This window comes from Lonchura striata, chromosome 4 (assembly GCF_050655825.1).
Source record: "Lonchura striata isolate lonStrDom1 chromosome 4, ASM5065582v1, whole genome shotgun sequence".
NCBI lineage: Eukaryota > Metazoa > Chordata > Aves > Passeriformes > Estrildidae > Lonchura > Lonchura striata.
This window is the reverse complement of record NC_140706.1, coordinates 41,893,702-41,912,938: the sequence shown is the minus strand read 5'-3', so window position 1 is coordinate 41,912,938 and position 19,237 is coordinate 41,893,702. Positions and strand designations below refer to the sequence as shown.

Here is a 19,237-nt window from a genome sequence, read left to right as displayed (position 1 = left end):
TGTAGAGCAACATTGTGTACTGATTTTTTTTTTTTTTTTGTGGTGTGATGTAAGATGTGATTCAGTGATTCATTTCAAGGCTTTCCAGTGTCTTTGGCTTTCTTTTGACTTCCTGAGTGCACTGCAGCATAGATACACATTTAGATGAAAGGGTGTAATTTATTTTTAATGAAGTAACTGTGACCCTCCACCTGCAAATATACTAATGATCCCGTGATCATGTTAGTTTTGCTGAGCCAAAATACATTCTAAGTACGTCAATTAGAGCATGAGTACTTACAAATTTCTCCTCTTTCGTCATTATTTCTGCAAAGCACTGTCTCTATAGAGAGTCATAGTAGGCAGCACCACAGGAGGTGAACACCTATTTTAAAAAACATACTGAGAAAGGAGGCTGTGCTCATTTTCCAGATGAGGACTTCAACAAACAGGGTACAACTTCATCAGAGAACACAGCAGGCCTCTCTGCACATCTCCTTATTTGCTGAAGGAAAATTTGCAAGGGAAATAAGAGCAAATGCAGAATACTGCTTTACATGAAACTGTGCAGAGACAGGGCCATATCCATTGGCATGCTCTGTGCACAGCAAGACCAGCCACATGGGCAGCTGCCTCTTCAGTGTCCTGGGATCTGCCTGCCCGTGGAGGTGCTCCCTGTCCCCCTCCCAGGAGCTGGGACTCCTGCAGCACCAGTAGCCTGCCTCCTGTGCTGTGCAGTCGGGGTAAAACAGGGAGGCAGTCACTTGTGGGTCCTCCCTAGTAACTCACTCATGCCAGGTGCAAAGCCTGGAAGGCACAACAGTTCATTCATTGTCTGGGGGATGAACTTGTTTTCCTCAGTAAAAAAATACAGCCTACAGATTTGTGCTGCTTATTGGGCAAGCTGCTGACTTGATGTTCAAGTTGAAGAGAATAGTGAACGACCCAAAAAGCAAAGCAGTCATTGTGTTTTAGTTTTTTACTTGGTGTAAGTCTGCACAGGACATATATATGAGTCTTGTCTTAAACCTGGGGTAGGGAATTGTTTCCTTTTGTGAAGAACTGTATATTTTTCTTGTGCTTTACCTAAGTGGTGACACTTTACACGTGAGAATCGATGTGCAATGTGAGAACAAGGCATTGTAAAATTCTAGCATCCTTTTTCTTCCTATCTGCTTTGCATGAGAATTCTGAAACAAGATACTTGATTTGGTACCTGCATCTATATTTTAAATTCCTCTTTGGATGTATGTGCAAATGGTTGTTAGAAACATCCCACGCCTTTTGTAAATAAAGTGTAATTAAAATGTGATGGAATGAAAAAGCAAAAAGTGTTTAAAGAGCTCATTATGGGCTGCATTAATGGATAGTCTCTTATTTTAAAATGCAAATTGTGTCTTTATTGGTACAGCAACTTCTTTTTGAGTCTCTGTACTGAAAAATCATGTTTATTTTCTTGTAGCTAATTATTCTTCTCAGAACACTTGTGGTCTGAAATATTTGTATTGTACATTAATGACTGGGAACACTAGTGGCTATGGAACAAATTTATTTCTAAGTTTCTGTCTTAAATAACTATACAAACTTATTTGTTTTAAAAGACTTTTATCCATATGGTGCTTTTTCCTCAAGCAAAAAGATTTTGTTCTATTTTCTTTTTAGGAAGGAGGCGCAGCTGGATGAAGAGGGACAGTTTCTGGTTAGAATAATTTACGATGATTCCAAAACCTATGACCTCGTTGCAGCTGCAAGCAAGGTTCTTAGTAAGTAATGCAGGTATCTTCTTTACCCATTCATCACAAAAAAGGTAATACCCTCCTGCCCCCCAAATCTGTGTAGCAGAGAGGAGCAGGATTTAGCACAGGGGAGGTGAGAACGGAGTATTGGTCAGAGAATTTTTTTTAAATCTTAGGAGAGAGACTTGTATTTCTTTATTTCTCTAAAGAAATTTTACTCCTTTTATTGCTTGAAATTATTTTTAATATTTCCAAAGTATTCCATCTTAAACTGAAAAAATATACCTCATCCACACAACATGGCAGTGTATCAAGCAGTCATGAATTAACAACATCCTGCTGCAACTGTAAGTTTCAACCACTGCTGCAAGAGCAGTGAATGAATGAATGAATGAATGAATGAATGTATCCCTGATCTCTGCTAAAGAACAGTGCTGAGTCACAGAAATGCTTGTGGCATGGACACATTTCATTTAATTGCATATCAGCCATTGATTTGGGTTACATTCATTTTTAATCATTACAGCTCTGGTCTGGAATTTAAAAGGTAGAATTATGCCCATCAGCATTATTTTATTTGCAGACCCAAGTGTGGTATGAAAGTGTTCTGCATCAGTAATTAGCCAAGAATCTATAAGACTGATGACTGTAGTGTTGAATTGGAGCAGCTGATGTGGTTTCATGCTATTGTAAATTGGAATTAGCTGCTGAGGCGAGCACTACTAACAACCAAGCTTCTTTATTTTCAAGAAGTGATTCATTTTTCTGTATCAAAATCTAAATGCTATACATGTGTGAAATATACAATGCAGTGAAATAATAATAGTAATTGGTAAATCTTTAATTAAATTCCTGTATTGCATACTCTCTATTTGCCATGTGAACCCTTAATCTTGCTTTGTTCTTGACCTACTGGCTCTGGGTAGTGTTTAGGTACTTTCTTTTTAATGAATACAAGAGTAAAGAAATAAGTAAGTGCATGAAATACAGTGTTTGGACTGAATAATATTTTCCTGTTTTAACTAGATTTAAATGCTGGGGAAATTCTTCAAATGTTTGGGAAGATGTTTTTTGTGTTTTGTCAAGAATCTGGTTATGATACAATTCTACGTGTCTTGGGCTCAAATGTAAGAGAGTTTTTGCAGGTAAGAATTTTGTGCAAAATCGTTTCAGATACCAGATAGAATTGTGGCCAAGTCAATAGAAATTGAAATTCCAAAGAGAAATTTGGAACAGGAGTATTCATATGCAACAGATTGCAGGGGTGGTCTGTGTTAAGTGGACTTACTTTATTTATCATAACAGAAAATGTGATCTTCAGGTTTTATGATATTTTTTCTATTATGTCTCTTTATAAGTACTGGATATTTCCAGTAGTATGTTATGTGCAGACCTAGGGCTCATAACAGCTTATCCCTTAAGATGTTATTCTTCATCCATGAACTCATCTTCTCATCCATGACAGTGAGATACTGCAGAACAGCATGATACTGTACCATAAGCACAAACAAAATGAATATGATTCTTTAATAGCATGGAAGAAATGTAGGATCTTCTCTAGAGTGTTATTTCTAGGTATGGAAAAATGGCCTTTTTTGTGACCTGAAAATTGTTCACTTCTGTAAGCACTTTGTATTTAAGATTTGTGATCTACATCACTCTTGGAGAGAACTGTGTACTGTAATGAAGTTAAAAGAATTGAACTGGAGAGCGCCCAAAAGCTGACTATTAAAACTTGGTTTTCTCTGAATATATAGCAGCCTTTTGTCATCTGTACCCTTAAAATCTCACCAGCATTAAGGGAAAAAACAGAATCATCATTTGCTGGATTACTTGAATATTTACTTGTGTGTCTCACTGCCCCAAAATCTGCATCATTCCAGAGCATGCTAGCTGCCGTCAACCCAGACTTGTACAAATCCCACGAACTGTAGTTCAGATCAGGGTATGTGGATGTTCCAGCTTGTGCATACCATGAGCAATCTGTAAACCACTATGGGATGTGACATCCTTTATATTTCATAGCTTCATTCACAGGCTGCTCTCAAAGCAAGCAATTTCCAAAAGTAACTCATGTACTGAAGTTGAGGTTGAGCATGAATAGCAGAGGGGAAAAAAAGACATAGCTGCCCCATTGCATCATCACTTTGGTTACTCATATATGGGCCAGAAATACAGATTCTTTTTGCTTTCCCTCATGCCCTTTTCCATATAATAGACTTCTCTTTTCATTCCTTGCCACATGTGCTGGTGGAAGGACTGGACATGTTTGTTATGCACACCAAATATCTATAAAAGTGGAAACAGCTTACATTTATATTCTTCTAATGACAGTATTTTAAGTTGCTTTGTTTGAATTTCAGTGTTAACAGATGACATTGGCTATTATATACTTTTCTAAATGTTAACAGGATTAATGTATTAGTAGCTGTGCCAGAAGTGTACTTTTTAGCTTTTTATTGCAATGGAAAATCAACATTAGCTGTGATTTATTATTTTTGCATCTTACAGCAGTCATACTAGGTCAGGAAACTACTTTATATACCTGCTACAAAAATAGGTGCGGGCTGGGTTTAATATCCCCAACTTTTCTCAGATTCTTAAAATACATAATAGAGTTCCAAAACTTCTTGAAATGGATACTGAGTCCAGGATATATACAAAATAATTGAGAACTGCAGTTTTTTAAAATATATGAAAATAAATCTCACATTTATGTTCCATTCCTTTGACATCTCAAGAAAATTTAGTTTATTCATAGTTGAAACACAGGTACTTCAAGCTTCATGAAAGAGGAAAATAAAAAGGGCAGCTAAATCAAATATTTATACTTCATGTGAAAAACACAAGCATGGAAAATTTGAAAATCATGTTGAAAGACACTGTGCCTAAGAGAAGCAATGTGAAAAGAGGTACCTCCTAAGAAACCCAAAGTGTGCTTTTATGTTTTTATGTAGTTTTCTACTGAATGAAAATCAAAGTGGTTAGTTCTCTCATTTAAGGAATTGTTTACATGGTCATTTAGACTTTCATACCAGCAGTGCATTAAAATTCAGGGGATTAACTCCTCTCTTAGATAAGTCTCCAGGTGCTGTGTACCACATAGGACTGAATAGCATGTGTTTGTATTTCAGGTGCCAACCACAATCTCACTTTTAGATCAGCCCCATTTAGTATGACTGCTTGTCCTTGCTTGGAGATTCCCTTGTTTTCCCATTGAGCTGGTCACTGTTCCTCATAGCTCTGGAATTGTTCTTGGGTCCCAGCACAAGCCTTGGCACACATCTGAGTGGTCTAGTAGCCAAAAATTCAGGAAGAGAGTTTAGCCTATTATAAACTGTATCTGACGTCACCTCTTGCTCACAGCAGGTGAACATGCAAGAAAAAAGACATTTGTTCTTTCAGAATCTGCAATATCAATTTATAATGGATCGAAAACAACAAAGAAATAGGGTTAGGAGTAACAATGACAGTGTCTAGATCTAGGAGTGATTTCAGCTCCATGAACTGGAAAAACATGTCTATTCCTTGACTATGTGTCAGAGGGAGATTTTGAATACAGTGAGCTAGCTGTAAGTCCCCCACTCTGGAAGATCAGAGAGTAAAAGCTGAGGGATCTATCACATGGACTTTTACCTGTGACACTGCTTTGACAGAGTCAGCCATAAATGAGTGGAAGGGTGGCAAAGTGGTTTTGCAAAATGGGGCTAAGACCAGTTGTTAGTCACAATTGTGCCAGACTTAAATGTTAATACTTAGACAACCATTTTATAAAAATTCTGTCCTTGACATTGGCTGTTCCCTGTTTGAAATTCATCAGCTGGTGACTGTGTAACTGGAAGATTTCTGAAAGTCTTTTCCCATGTATCTCCCTAAGAGTTTTTCTCCCAAAGGTCAATATATCCTGGCTGAGGCATATCTACTGAAACTGCAGTTAGGCATCCATTGAAGGAGAGGGTGGGGCAATCTTTCAGAGACAATCATCTCTCTTGCTCTTTTCTCATCACACTGTCTCCTCCAATTTCATTGTCTTGAACCCTGCAAAGTTCTTACAGAATTTGCCTTCAAGCATTATGGTTTTTGTCAATGCCCACCAACAGCTGGAATGAATTGACATCCAGATTGTTGCCTCTTCATGTTCTAATTTTGAGATGTTGATATAGCAACAAAAACATGAATTGGAAACAAGCTGAAAAACTGAAGGAGGAAATTCCAGGCTAAGTGCATCCCACGGAATTCATTGCAAAGAGTGTCATTTTGTCTGGAGGTCTCCAAGAGAAAAGGCAGCTGTTCAAACACTTCACAGCTCACATGAAATCAATTTCAATATGCCTCCACAAATTTGATGATCGACAGATGCTCATGAAAGGTGGAAAATTTCCCAGACAGCACACTGAAAATATTTTCACTTCACTTCCTATGTTGGCAGAAAACAATATGCAAAGCCTGGTGGTAGCACTCACTTGCAGGGCAGTGAGAGAACAGCATTTAAAATATGCAGTAATGTTCTGGACTTAAGATGTAAGGAGTTGTATGAATTTTACAGCATAAATAAAAAATTGTGGGTTGCAACTCTATCCTGCAAACTAGGTTTCTCTTTCTATATTGGCAGTAAATAGCAACTTGGATCCTTGATAATTGCTCACAATCAAAGTTGAATCTAGTGTTGAGTTTTCAGTGTGATTTTGATCTCACTGTTCTCTTTATGTCCTGATTAGGCATGCCTATCAGTTTATAATTTAGCTTTCCAGATCACAATTTGTCTGGTTAAAATTTAAAGTTAAATACATGAGATATCTGGAAAAGTAGTAGAGAAAAAAAAATCTCTTCCCTTCCTTGAACAACTTTTTCAGATAAATTATTACAGCAGCTGTGCTATTTCTGTTTATTTTGTAGAGTTTTTCAATTATTGTCAAAAGAAAAGACATATGTCTTTCAGGCATTTAAATCTTTACAATTTGAACTTTGTCAGGCCCTGTAAACTTGATATTTATGTTGTCAGAAATAGGCTTTTTGACTGATAATAAGGACAAAGATTAGTGTTTATTCAGACATGCTTATTTTTATTTGGCTCCAGAATTATTATTTGAAGAGGAGATTATAGAGACTAGAATTGGAAGGAATGAAACTGGATGAGCTACCAGACTGAGAAACACACAGAAGTTCTTAAATCATCTGAATGTTTCAAAATACAGCATAATCAAGCATGACTTCTTACTATCTGGAGTAATTTATAATAGTCCTAATTTTTATGCCATTCATTGTTCAAATGTTGCCATGGTAGATAGGCTACCTGAAAAGCCTGCTGTGATGGCAGTTCAACAGAGAGTAAGGCAAATATGTAGAAGTATGAGCAGCAGGAGAGAGGAGATGTTCAGATTGGACAAAATATGTGCTTACTTTCTTTATAAATAGTAAGTGAATGTCTTATAATCATGTTTTAAATTTCTTCTTCCAGAACCTGGATGCTTTGCATGACCACCTGGCTACTATTTACCCGGGTATGCGAGCTCCTTCCTTCAGATGCACGGATGCGGAGAAGGGGAAGGGACTCATTCTGCATTATTATTCAGAAAGAGAAGGTCTGCAGGACATAGTCATTGGAATCATCAAAACAGTAGCTCAACAGATCCATGGTACAGAAATAGATATGAAGGTAATGTCTGAAGTGATATACTCACTGAAAATTTATGTCAATATTAAAAAACAAGAAAACCAAAAGTGAACTTATGGCAAACAGTAATTTTTACTGTTGATGTCTGCTGTGAAGAAGTGGTGTCAGTACTGACTCTCAGGAAGAGCCATCATAATTTGTGTTGCTTGAAGGATACAGCCATGTACTGAGAAGGCCAGCTCTTATTGGCAGGCAGACCTGACTGGGAACAGTACAGAACAATATCCCCTTATTCAGAAAAGGATTTTAAAGAGGACATGTAAAGAATTTAGATACTGGGATGCCCCCCTCCCCCCACTCCCACTTTATTTTATGTTTGGCATATATTTCTGACTGTCTACTTTGTTCCCTGAGAACATGGACTTTCCTCTTTGTCCTATATTCTTTGTGTGCAGACTATGAAGCCGATGTGCATTGATGAGGCCTGGGCAGCAAGCAGTGTTTTCCTCCCAGCCAGCATGTCAGGTTCTTCCCAGGAAAAAGATATGTTTGTGAGTTTCTTGCTGTCATTGCATGGAAGTGACTGGATATGCACCTAGAGCCCCAGAAGTGAAAAAAATGTTTCTCAGTGACAAAGTTTATGTAATGACATGATTGCTCAGTCGCTTGTGAAATGGGAAAGAAGCTTCTTTGCCCATACAAAGCAACAGAAAGAATTAATTGATCAGGTCTTCTATATTTAATAGTATGAAATCAGGGTTTGGTCTGAGGTGTAGATATATGTGGGGGGAGAAACAAAAAATGAAAACTTTTTTTCTATCAAAAATATTGCAACTGATATAAATTTTTTTCATGAAGTAGAAAAGAATCTAAGCATATACACCAATAATTCTTTGGGTTTCTTAAATATTCCCTAGTCATACTAGATTTTTAGCACAGTTTCATTATATGCTTGTTGAGAAAATCCTTTATTTATTTTATCACAAAGCATGACCTTGCCCAGGTAAGAGATTTGCAAGCAGTCCAATGACAAAGATATTTTTACTGCTGAATAGGAGTATTTGCCTTTTAGGTTTCCTGTTCTAAGCTAGCTCAGGTTTATAGTAGATGTCTAGTTGTGTATAATGTAGTGATATATTTGTGCCCTTGTGTAGATTCTATTTTGTAGGAAACCACAGTTCAAATTTCTGCAGCAGGTGTTAGTAATCAGATACAGAAGAATACAACACAATCAAAACAATCCTCTTCTTAGATCCCTGTTTATTTGAAGTGTTGAGACAGACAAGGAGGACTGTGTTGGAAAGTTGGCTGCAAATGTGCTAAAGCTGTCACTTGACAAGCACTTCTTTTGGTAGCACAGGCAACTTAAGCAGTCCCTGTTCTCTCAGTGCTCAGGCTTGTCCTACAGCAGCTTATTTGGCTGTGCCTTCCAGCTGGTGTCAAGTTATAAAATAAACTATACTGAGGAAATGAGCTGGGTTCAAAACAACAGGAGTTTTTTTTTTGGACTTTTTTTACCTTCATATGTTCCTTTACATGGTTTAATGTTTTGTCTCTCAGAGGTCCACACAGAGGCAAAAGTGATCCATAGGGTAGAGGAGAAATCTGTATTGTCCAAAGCAGCTAGCAGCACAAACTTCTGATAAATTGTCCTCTCAATCTGAAGATTACTTTGCTGAGAAAATTGTATTAATATCCATCTGGAACTTCTCACAAATAGTAAATGTTCTAAAGAGGTTTAAAGAGGTTTAAATATTTATTATGTATTTACTTCTTTTTTTAATTTGACTGTTTTAGGCTTTTCTGGAAATTTTACAGTTGTACGTAAATAAGTAGATATTTACCTACTGTAAATGAATGCAAAATCTCATTTAAATGTACACTATTCTTCTAGATTGTCTGAGGCAGAAGCATATAGGTGCCTAAAAATAGTATTAACCTCTAAACTGAAGAAAGTGTACATGTCTTATTCTGTCTGTTAGTCCAGTTTTAAACTTTTCCTTGTGAGAAAGTCATGTACCCTTAACCCTGAACATTTTCATGCCTGTCCTGATTAATAAAGCTTATGTCTTGGCATCTCTAGGACATTAAACACACTGCTGTACTCCACAGGTACTCAGAAACTTCAGTGGTAGATAAGGAGAGAATTTATTCTCTAAGGTGAGAGTGCTGAAATTTGCAGCTTATCCACAGACACTGAAAGTTATTCCTTATGAATGGTATAAAGTGAAGGGTTTAAAGTAAAGACTAGCATTGTAATAACTAAGTATCTCTACTGTTCAAAATACTGAGACTAGGAGAAAAAATAGACCAAATTCTTTCATCTCCATTCTTTGCCTCATAATTTAGTGAATTAATGCTTTTGCATTTTAGTCTGTTAGCAATGCATTGTTTGAAACAGCACAGCACAGAAAAACAATGGAATTGCTTTTAATTCCTTCAGGTTTTGTGGACCAATCATTGCCTCTACTGTAAAATTTTTGGTTTGAACCACAGTTAGAATTTTGCGTAGGGAAGAATGGGGTATTTTTTTTGAATCTGATAAAAACGTCAGTGCCTAGCTCAAAGATTCCAGTGTTATTATGGGAGTCATCTTCTGACTTGCAAAAAGAGATTCCTGAGTTGTCCTTTCAAATTTCTTTATCCAAACCACTTACATAACAGTTCAACACAGGACTGACTTAGTAAGTTCTGTAGTTCTCTTTATATTAGTATAATGTTGATATCTGCAATTTGATGTTTAATACTTTGTTATACACTTTTCTTCTCCATCTGTTTTGAACAAATGCTTATATAAATCTGCTTGAGAAAATGCATGCTTCTAATTATGTATTTTCATGAAGCTTTGGTTGAATTTGTCTAATATATTACAAGTCTCTGTATAGGTGGTATTAGAGATAATTGCTTTTGATAATGCTGGTTTTGTTTCATTAAGTGGTTAGATTTTGTGTCATGGGTTGGAATGGCTGAGGTTGGAAGGAACTTCTGGAGGTCATTTTGTTCAACCTCACCTGCTCATGCCTGGCTACCTAGGGCCAGTTGTTGTGGGCCATGCTCAGACATCTTTCAGCTATCTCTAGGGATGGAGCCTCTGCAAATTCTTTGGACAACAGGTGCCAATCTCTGTCACAGTAGAAAAGTGTTTCCTGATGTTCGGACAACAGCTCCTGTGTTTCAGTTTGTGTCCATTGCCTCTTGTCCGGGCACTGGACACCACTGAAAAGAGCCTGGCTCCATCCTCTCTTCACCTTCCCTTCAGGTATTTGTGTGCATGGATGAAATCCTGCTGAGCCATCTGTTCTCCAGGCTGAACAGTGCTGGCTGTCTCAGCCTTTCCTCTTCTGAGAGATGCTCAGTGCCTTGATCATCTTAGCAGCTCTCCCTAGAGGGACTGGACTCTGTCTCATAGCTCTGTAACTCTCTTGTACTGAGGAGCCCACAGCTGGACACAGCACTCCAGGCATGGCCTTTCCAGTGTTGAGGAGAGGGGAAGGATCACCTTCCTCAGTCTGCAGAGAAAACCAGCTAATGATCACAAGAGGAAACTAAATATTAAAGAACTATTGCTCTTGTTTAGTCTCACATTGTTTCTTTGGGTGGAGAAATAGCTGAATAGAAAAAAAGTTTTAATTTTATCAACTTTCTTCAGTCTCACACAGAACAATCTTGTATGTGTGTGTATATATATCTAAAACCATACATCTTCTTCTGAAATAAAGTAGGGCTTCCTTTTTCCAGAATGGTGTCCTTCAGGAAGTGTACACCTAGAGTATGTGTGTGCAGAAGGAAAGGGGGGATGGGGTGTCACGGGGAAGTGTAATTTTCTTTCTGTTAGATGTTCTTAGCACTGAAAGGAAACCAGTTTGTTTTGAACTTGGATTCAAAACTCCAGTTGAATAGTTCAGGAAAGCCCAAGCTGACATTAATTGATTAATTAGTTCAAATCCAGTTTGCATTATCTTCTCTGATACGGTAATCCATTTTTTGCAAATAGAGCTAAGACTAAATCATTTTTGCGGCAGGTATTGTCTCAAAAATTGTTGCTGACCTTGTGTATACATTATGAATGTTCATGTTCTGCCAGTCTCTGTATGAGAACTAAAACATCATCACAATGCTGGTGACAAACTTTGTCATGAGATCTCTGTTAGCAACCTACTGGCTATGCCTTCTTTTGCTTTGCTTGTCAGAGGTTGTTTGTATATAAATGAGGGTGACCTGTGAAGGTGAAGTCAGGACAGGGATTCCCTCAAGGCTACTAATGGTATGGGTCAACAAAAAGTGTTGTACATAATCCAGCAAAGCCCAAAAATCTGTTGGGAGAGCAGACTTCTGCAGTTCTGTTATTTTTACACAGGGAAGATGTTTTACAATATAAAATTGAGAAAAGAGCAGGGGAGGTCCTTGACAAGATGGTAATTTCAGGCTTACTAATGGCAGTGTGAAAAAACAAAGTGAAGATGCGACCAGCTGGAGAACTGAGCTAAAAACTATTTGGCTACTTGTCATGGAAGGCAAGCAGTACTGGACCACACATTACAATGCTAACTGTGTGTGAAGATAAGTCAGTCATGGAGCATGATCAGCCTCTAATTTCAGCAGTGGGGCAGATGTAACCTTTATTATCTCCAAGCACAGTTGTTTGGTGAAGTGAGACAGTCTGCACAGACAACCAGCTGCCAGGGACAGATATTCCCATGGTTCTATCTTTGGGTATGCAAAACTGAGTTTTCCACTGCCATTTCCGCAGTGAACTCCTTTGTCTTGGGATCATTCTGAAACAGCTACAGTGAACTTTGTTAAGCAGCATGGCACAGTCACTTTTGATCAGAAAACATCAAAAATTTCATCCTCTATAGACCTTTAAAGGGTAAAAGTCCTCTGTTTTGTATTAATTTTCACAATCTCATCAAAAAAGAGTCCTGTCCAAGGACATTCTCTCCTGCCATGCTGAAGTACAAGTGTGTCCTGGGGATATTCTCACATCTACAGAATTAGGTCTTGTAGACACATCAGTGACAGCTTAACAGATAGCATGTGCTCATTACATATTCTGTATCACAGCAATACTTCTTGATTTAATATCTTATGTGAAGCTCGCAAAATACATTAAACCACACTCATTTTAAAATTACTTTTTTCTGAATTATCATTCAGATATTGGTGTGACTTTTCACTTGATTAGGCAAGAAAAAATTCTGAAGTTACATCTCCTGGAAGGCACAGGCAGGTTAGCAGTTAGATGTTATATATTCTCTTTGAAACCAAGAGAGTGATTTCTCTCTTCAGTTTTAACTGCAGTTACTATGGTGATTGGGCTCTTAGACATTGTGAACTGATGTCACTTCACCAGCTAAGACTGCAGGGGGAGGAAGAATTAGACTTGATTGCTGGCTTTGTTGATTTGTGACTGAACTTTGATTTGCCAAGCATTTATCAAAGGCTTCTTCAACAATATTTAAATGTTACTGAAATTGTGTGGCTTGCAAACTTTGCTTGCAGAATGAAACAGTAGGTAAGTTCTATTCTACTTAAGCTTAGCAGAGTATCTAGGGCAGGTCCTTATGCCAGACAAATATCTGGCCAGTTAGGTTGGATCTATAGGTGCAAGGGTAAAGAAGCAGAATTTAACATCTTATGTTGACAGTCAAAAGTGCTTATTTTGAATTTGCTGACAAGGTGGATGATGTAATGAGATAGGAAGATTAGATAGTTCATGAGTTGTGTGAGCAGAAAAGACATCGTGAAATTGCATATCCATTGGGAAGTTAATTAGGGATGCTTCAGTAGTTTTCGTAGCCTGGAGAGGGGTATGATTAAAGCATCTGTTAATAAGTGTCTGTGCATGAATGATCAGAATAAAATTGCAAATCAGCCATGTCCACAGCATATCATGTTTACCAGGAATGTGGTGGTGCTGTGTCTGTCTTGTAGGTCTGACACATGTCCATGAGTTTGGCCTGGTGCTCATTTGCTGCACTAACATGTTGCTCTAATGCAGCAAGCATTTCTAGATGCTCTGGAGTCTGATCAAAAATAGTGTTTCAAATGAACTTGAAGATGCTTGGGAAATTTGCAGCTTTTCACTGTTACTGGCACAGTTCTAATCTATAAAGGTTAGGAAAATAGCACAGCATGTGTGAGGACTGACTTTGTGTGAGCTTGTAGGATCTCAAGAGGGTCATGGCTCAAACTAGCTAGATGTCTTGAAGGATGTAGTAGTTCTATTTTTATAGGTGACTTTTTTAATCTAAGCCTGGGTTTTGTTTACTGATGCATCATTCATTTCCAATAAATGAAATAAAATGGGAAGTTATTAAAAGGAACCTGTTAAGTGCTGCAGAAAAAAAGTCTGTAAGTACAGGTTGGTAACAGAATACTAGTGTGCAGTGAATAACATTGCTATAAGGAGATAATATCTCTGGAAAGTGATGTGTTGTTAATATGAACATTTCCTTAAAAATTATTAGCTTCTTTAAACTCAGCTTTTCTGAATTCAGAAGGTTTTCATCCAAAATATGCAGGATTTTTTTCCGTTTGTGGCAAGAGCAACGCTTTGAAGTAAGATCCAAGACTGGAAATGATCTGGAAGCAGAGATCAGTTCTAGAGATAAATCTTCGCAATTTGAAAAAGGTTTCTGTGCGTAATCTCAGCTATCTCTGGCCACAATAGCAGTACTATTAAAATAAAACCTGTGGGAGTGTGCATGAGTGATAGAAAGTAAGAACTAAAACTCTTAACTGCCTTCTGATAATCTTCAGTATGACCACAGACTCTCAAAATTTCAGGGATAATGATTTAAAAGTAAGATGTGGAAAACCTTTAAATTCTAAATTCAGAGGAAAACTAGTTGTTCACCTACTATGTTCCATTCTCCTAGACAAAGCCACTTAATTTGTTTTCCTCAGATGACCACCATTTATTCTTTCTGAGGCCTACCCCTTATCAGGTCATAATTTCCCACTTATCTTTGTCACACATTGGCATATGGATTACCAGTAGAGTTTCTTGAGGCAGTTAGGTTTTCTCATCAGCGGCATTTGAAATTGTTTGTACATCCAGCCTTGGGTACCTACACTTGCTGATAAATTTAGTAGGCTGATCTTTCTCTAAGTTACTTACATAAGCAATAGAAAGAGAAGAATAATGCAGTACACAGCTATAGAGCACCCTAAATCAGGCTCTTCCTTCACACTATCCTCCAGAAAACCACTCTTTCCTTCAAATGAGCAGTCAATTTGTAGATCAAAGAACACCTTAAGTTAATCATCATTTAACAATAAAATACTGTTTTGTTGTTTTACACTCCTTCATTTGTATAGGAACACATAAAGGCATCAGCACTCCCTAGCCCATCAAGGTCTATTTTTGGCAGTTTTGGAGATCAAATATTTAATAAACTTAACATCTTAGGGATCAGTTGCAGTGTTTGTGCATATCTGTTTTGTTTTCAAATTGTAACTGTTAATCTCTGTGGTTAAAACTATGTGTAAAGGGCAAAATCAGGATGCTTTAGAAATTTTAAGAAATCTTTTTTCTTTGCTTCAGTGACTTTAGGATCAGAGTCAACATGAAAGTAGGATCAGGTGGAACATGTTCCAGAAAATCACTGCTAAACAATACTATGTAAATAGAATTGTTCTTTTCCAATCATTAAGTCTAATTAAATTTTAAAAGAGGTAAATTTGGCTTCTCAGGGTAAATGATGTTATTCTGCTAGTTATTAGCATAAATTATATTGCCTTACATGACTCTTGCTGAAACAAAATAATCCCTAAAAATATATTTTTTACTAACTTTGAGTAAAATTACTGAAGAGTGTGATGCTGTGTTAAGGACACCTTTTTGATATTCCACTGATGTAGATGATTCTAGTTTTGCTGTCATTTCCTTTCATATGGAGTACAATCCAATCTTCATAGAGAAGATTGTAATTGCTTTTAGCTTTGTCTGTTGGCTCTCATCTTGGAGTCTTCTGGAATGTATATCCTACATGTGCTCCATGCACTTTCCTTCTTGCTGTCAATGATATGCCCACCCTCTTATCACTATTTAGTCATCACTAAACAGTCAGCACTATTTTCTGTTGTGTTTTAGACCTTGCAAGCATCTTTGATTAAAATAACGGTTCAGGGGTTCTGTGTGATTCAAGGCTCACACAGTAAATTTCAGAGGAAGGGGCCACCTTGTTTTCTGGCAAGCACCAGTAAAAGCAAGCACAGCTTGAGCCTTGACCCCTCATTTCAGGATTTGCATTTCACTCAGTCTTAATAAACTGTATTTGGGTGATCTTCAATATTGCTGTCCTGCAGAGAGCAACTGTAGCTAAGCAAAGCCATAATTATTCACCTGGAATTACAAAGACTATGATATCAGAAATTCTTACTAGAATACGGTATTTTTCAAGATGTGAGTATGATTCTTGAATTTATCTTTCTCCTCTAAATACATTCCTGTCTCCATAGTAGCACTCCAGTTACTAATGAGTATCAGAATTTTCAGTTTTTATTAATTTCTTTAGGTTATTCAACAGAGAAATGAAGAATGTGACCACATTCAATTTTTAATTGAAGAGAAAGAATCTAAAGAAGAGGACTACTATGAGGACCTTGACAGATTTGAAGAAAATGGTACCCAAGAGTCTCGCATCAGTCCCTATACTTTCTGCAAGGCATTTCCTTTCCACATCATATTTGACAGAGATCTGGTGGTCACACAATGTGGCAATGCTATATACAGAGTCCTTCCACAGGTTAGATAATTCTTATGTCATGGAAAATTCATAGTGCTAGATGCTTCACAGGTTAATATAAAGATGAATAAAATAGATTTCGGATTTCCTGTCTGAACAGCATTCCAATGTAAGTGTACAATATTTACTAAATTGTGCTTCTCTTGTTAGAAAAAGGATTTGAAAATAACCTAATTCTACAACAGCTTTGTTCCTTATGGTCATGTCCATATGGAATAAGAGAGTAATTTAAAAACCTTGTGATTCAATGGAGAGATGCATAAAGTATATATTCTCTTCTGTTCAGTATTGTCATCTAAGAAAATGGAATATAATTGCTCTATGTATATTTTTGTTATAAAGCATAACAGTCAGGGTTTTTTTTTTTTTTTTCTGTCTTTTAATATTCTAGCTGCAGCCAGGAAATTGCAGTCTGTTGTCGGTTTTCTCCTTGGTCCGGCCTCATATTGACATTAGCTTCCATGGGATACTCTCCCATATCAATACAGTCTTCGTACTGAGGACTAAGGTAACTAGAGAATATTTTCCCAGCTTTTCTTAAAGGAAGTGTGCTTTGGAGAGATAAGTGCAGAAAGCTCAGAGGTCTTCATAGAAAATTCTCTGTAGTATGCTCAGACCTTTTTGAGTCTTGAGCCAAGAGAGAGTCACAAGTATGAATTTGTGAGTAGCTGTTAAGCAGAATGTTTTATAGGAATGGTGAAGTACACGCACTTCATGTCTGATGCTTTCTCTGCAAGGGGCCAGTCTAGTTCATGGTGTTGTATCAAAGCAAATGTAGAGAGGTAATTACATTTACTTTTCTTCATAAGAGTATGAGAGACAAATATGAAATGTGTTCTTACTTGGACCCATATGTTCATACAAAGGTCTGTGTCCTGTTCTCTAAAGAGGGCAGGAGACAAGATGGGTGATACGAACAGATGCAGTGTGTAGAGTACCACCTACTACATCAAGGAGCCTGTTTATTTAAAGAAAACTGTACCTGAGAGAAGCCAGGATGATTTGTAGAGATGGTCCCAGGCACAGACAAAACTTCACAGAACGGGCAATACCATTGTCAAAACTATTGTTAAGAAATAATGTGGAAGAAAACAAGGAGTTATGAACATGCATGTAAAGAAAGATACCATGCTTTGTGTCTTCAAGGTAGAATAAAATACAGACAGTGCATGGTGTTCAAACCAGAAATTGATCAGGGTTTAATGTAAGCTGTAAGTCCATTCCAGGTATTCTGACTGCCTTTGTAGTGAATGTACTTACATACTAGGCCTGGTGCATAACACACCATTGCCCTTACACAGTGGTGGCTTTTCATCACCAGGAGGGGCTGTTGGATGTGGAAAAGTTGGAGTGTGAAGATGAACTGACTGGCACAGAAATCAGCTGCTTACGCCTGAAAGGGCAAATGATCTACTTGCCTGAAGCAGACAGCATTCTCTTTCTTTGTTCACCAAGGTACTTCAAACATAGAGAGTTCTATAATACTGATTTTTATTTTGCAATTACTAATTTTAAGAACACTTATGAGAGTAGTACTACAGAGTATCGGTAGTATTGGTTCAAATATTGATTTAATTTTTATGTGTTTATACTAAAAGAGATAGGATCATTTAAACATTGGAACTTTACTGAGTATTTATATGGCCAGAGCAAGCCATATAAACATTGGCTTGCTCTGGCCCAGTTTGTACAAATGGTTATTTCTCATAGTCCATTCTTTTAGCAGTTTTTTCTTTTGTTTTTTTACTCAGAGAATGCTAAGAAATGTGACAATGGCTTGGTTTTCTATGTGGATTCATGGATTTTTGCAGTAGTTTTAATGTAATAGATTGGTGATAAAGAAGTGGTTGGATTGGAGAATTGAATGGAAAGATTCTTTACATAATCTCACTTTGTGTGCTGAAGTACATACATTTGATATGCTCATGGAACTCTGTGAAAATTCTGTATTTAAACGCAAAAATCAAGAGCTGTGGGTTAAAATAAATGATCACAAATAAGGTGTTTTGTAAAAGGAATATGTTGGACAGCTCATCACAAGTTCAGAATCTTCATCTTTCTACTGTTATTCAGCATACTCTGCTTTTTATTTGAGTTTTAAATGCTCCTTTGGCAAGTTTAATTTTACCCATATTGTATATTTCTCTGTTTTGCAGTGTGATGAACTTGGATGATTTAACCAGAAGAGGTTTATATCTGAGTGATATTCCATTGCATGATGCTACCCGTGATCTGGTTCTTTTGGGAGAGCAGTTTCGAGAGGAATATAAACTGACCCAGGAGCTTGAGATCCTCACTGACAGACTGCAGCACACACTGCGTGCACTGGAAGATGAAAAGAAAAAGACAGACACGTAAGAACCAAGTCCCAGTTTTGAGCTGAAACACCCAAAGAAATACATTATTTATAGCTACCTTCTTTAAAGAATAACAGAATCTTGTAAGGAATATCAGAGATAATCAGGACTGGTAATTTTGGAGTCAAGAAAGAACATTTAATAGGGTATTTCTTTCTTTAGATTGTTAAATGTCACCCACAGTCTAGGCCATTATATGCTTAGATGTTTTGATGGCTCCCTCCCTGACAAGAAAAGTTATAAAAAATGAGCTGACAATTCATTTTTACTTGTGAATTACATAAAATTTTGGAAACTTACATGCAATCACTGTAGCGAAGGTGAATTTGATGAATGCCCAATGTTATTTGACAGAGTTCGGTAAACCAACTTTTGTCTTTCTGGCATAGGATAATAGAACAGAAAAACATATCTTACAAACCCTGAAAACAGTTTGTGTAAAGCTGAAACTTTGTAATAGCTTAATACTATGAATTTGATGTAACAGTTACTTGTAGAAATGAATTTGGGTTTGTCTAGATGTACGTACATAAAAAGAACACGTAACAGTGTGCATTGGGCCCCAAATCCAGCTCTACAGACAACTATAAATTCAAATTCAAATGTCATTAGTCTGTGGCATTTCAGCTCAACAATGACTGGCAAATTAAACAAAAGCTTGTGTGAAAAGTAGCATGGAGTTCTTGATTGACTCATTTATAAAACACAGTCCCATCTCTGTATTACTTCTATTGACAGATACGTTTTTTCTGTAATAGGGTAATGGAAAACATTTTAAAAATACTTGAAAGGGATGGA

General features: G+C 37.1%; 1 protein-coding gene across 1 annotated transcript in view; it reads left to right on the top strand.

Annotated features, from left to right (window-relative positions):
- The window catches only part of GUCY1B1 (guanylate cyclase 1 soluble subunit beta 1), a 59,203-nt gene that overhangs the window by 14,358 nt on the left and 25,608 nt on the right, over positions 1-19,237 (top strand). Inside the window, exons 3-9 of the mRNA XM_085578866.1 lie at positions 1,642-1,742; positions 2,742-2,860; positions 7,174-7,371; positions 15,852-16,082; positions 16,474-16,590; positions 17,404-17,537; positions 18,239-18,436. Of these exons, the coding sequence (XP_085434992.1) occupies positions 1,642-1,742; positions 2,742-2,860; positions 7,174-7,371; positions 15,852-16,082; positions 16,474-16,590; positions 17,404-17,537; positions 18,239-18,436 (1,098 nt within the window). The remainder of the gene's footprint in view (positions 1-1,641; positions 1,743-2,741; positions 2,861-7,173; positions 7,372-15,851; positions 16,083-16,473; positions 16,591-17,403; positions 17,538-18,238; positions 18,437-19,237) is intronic.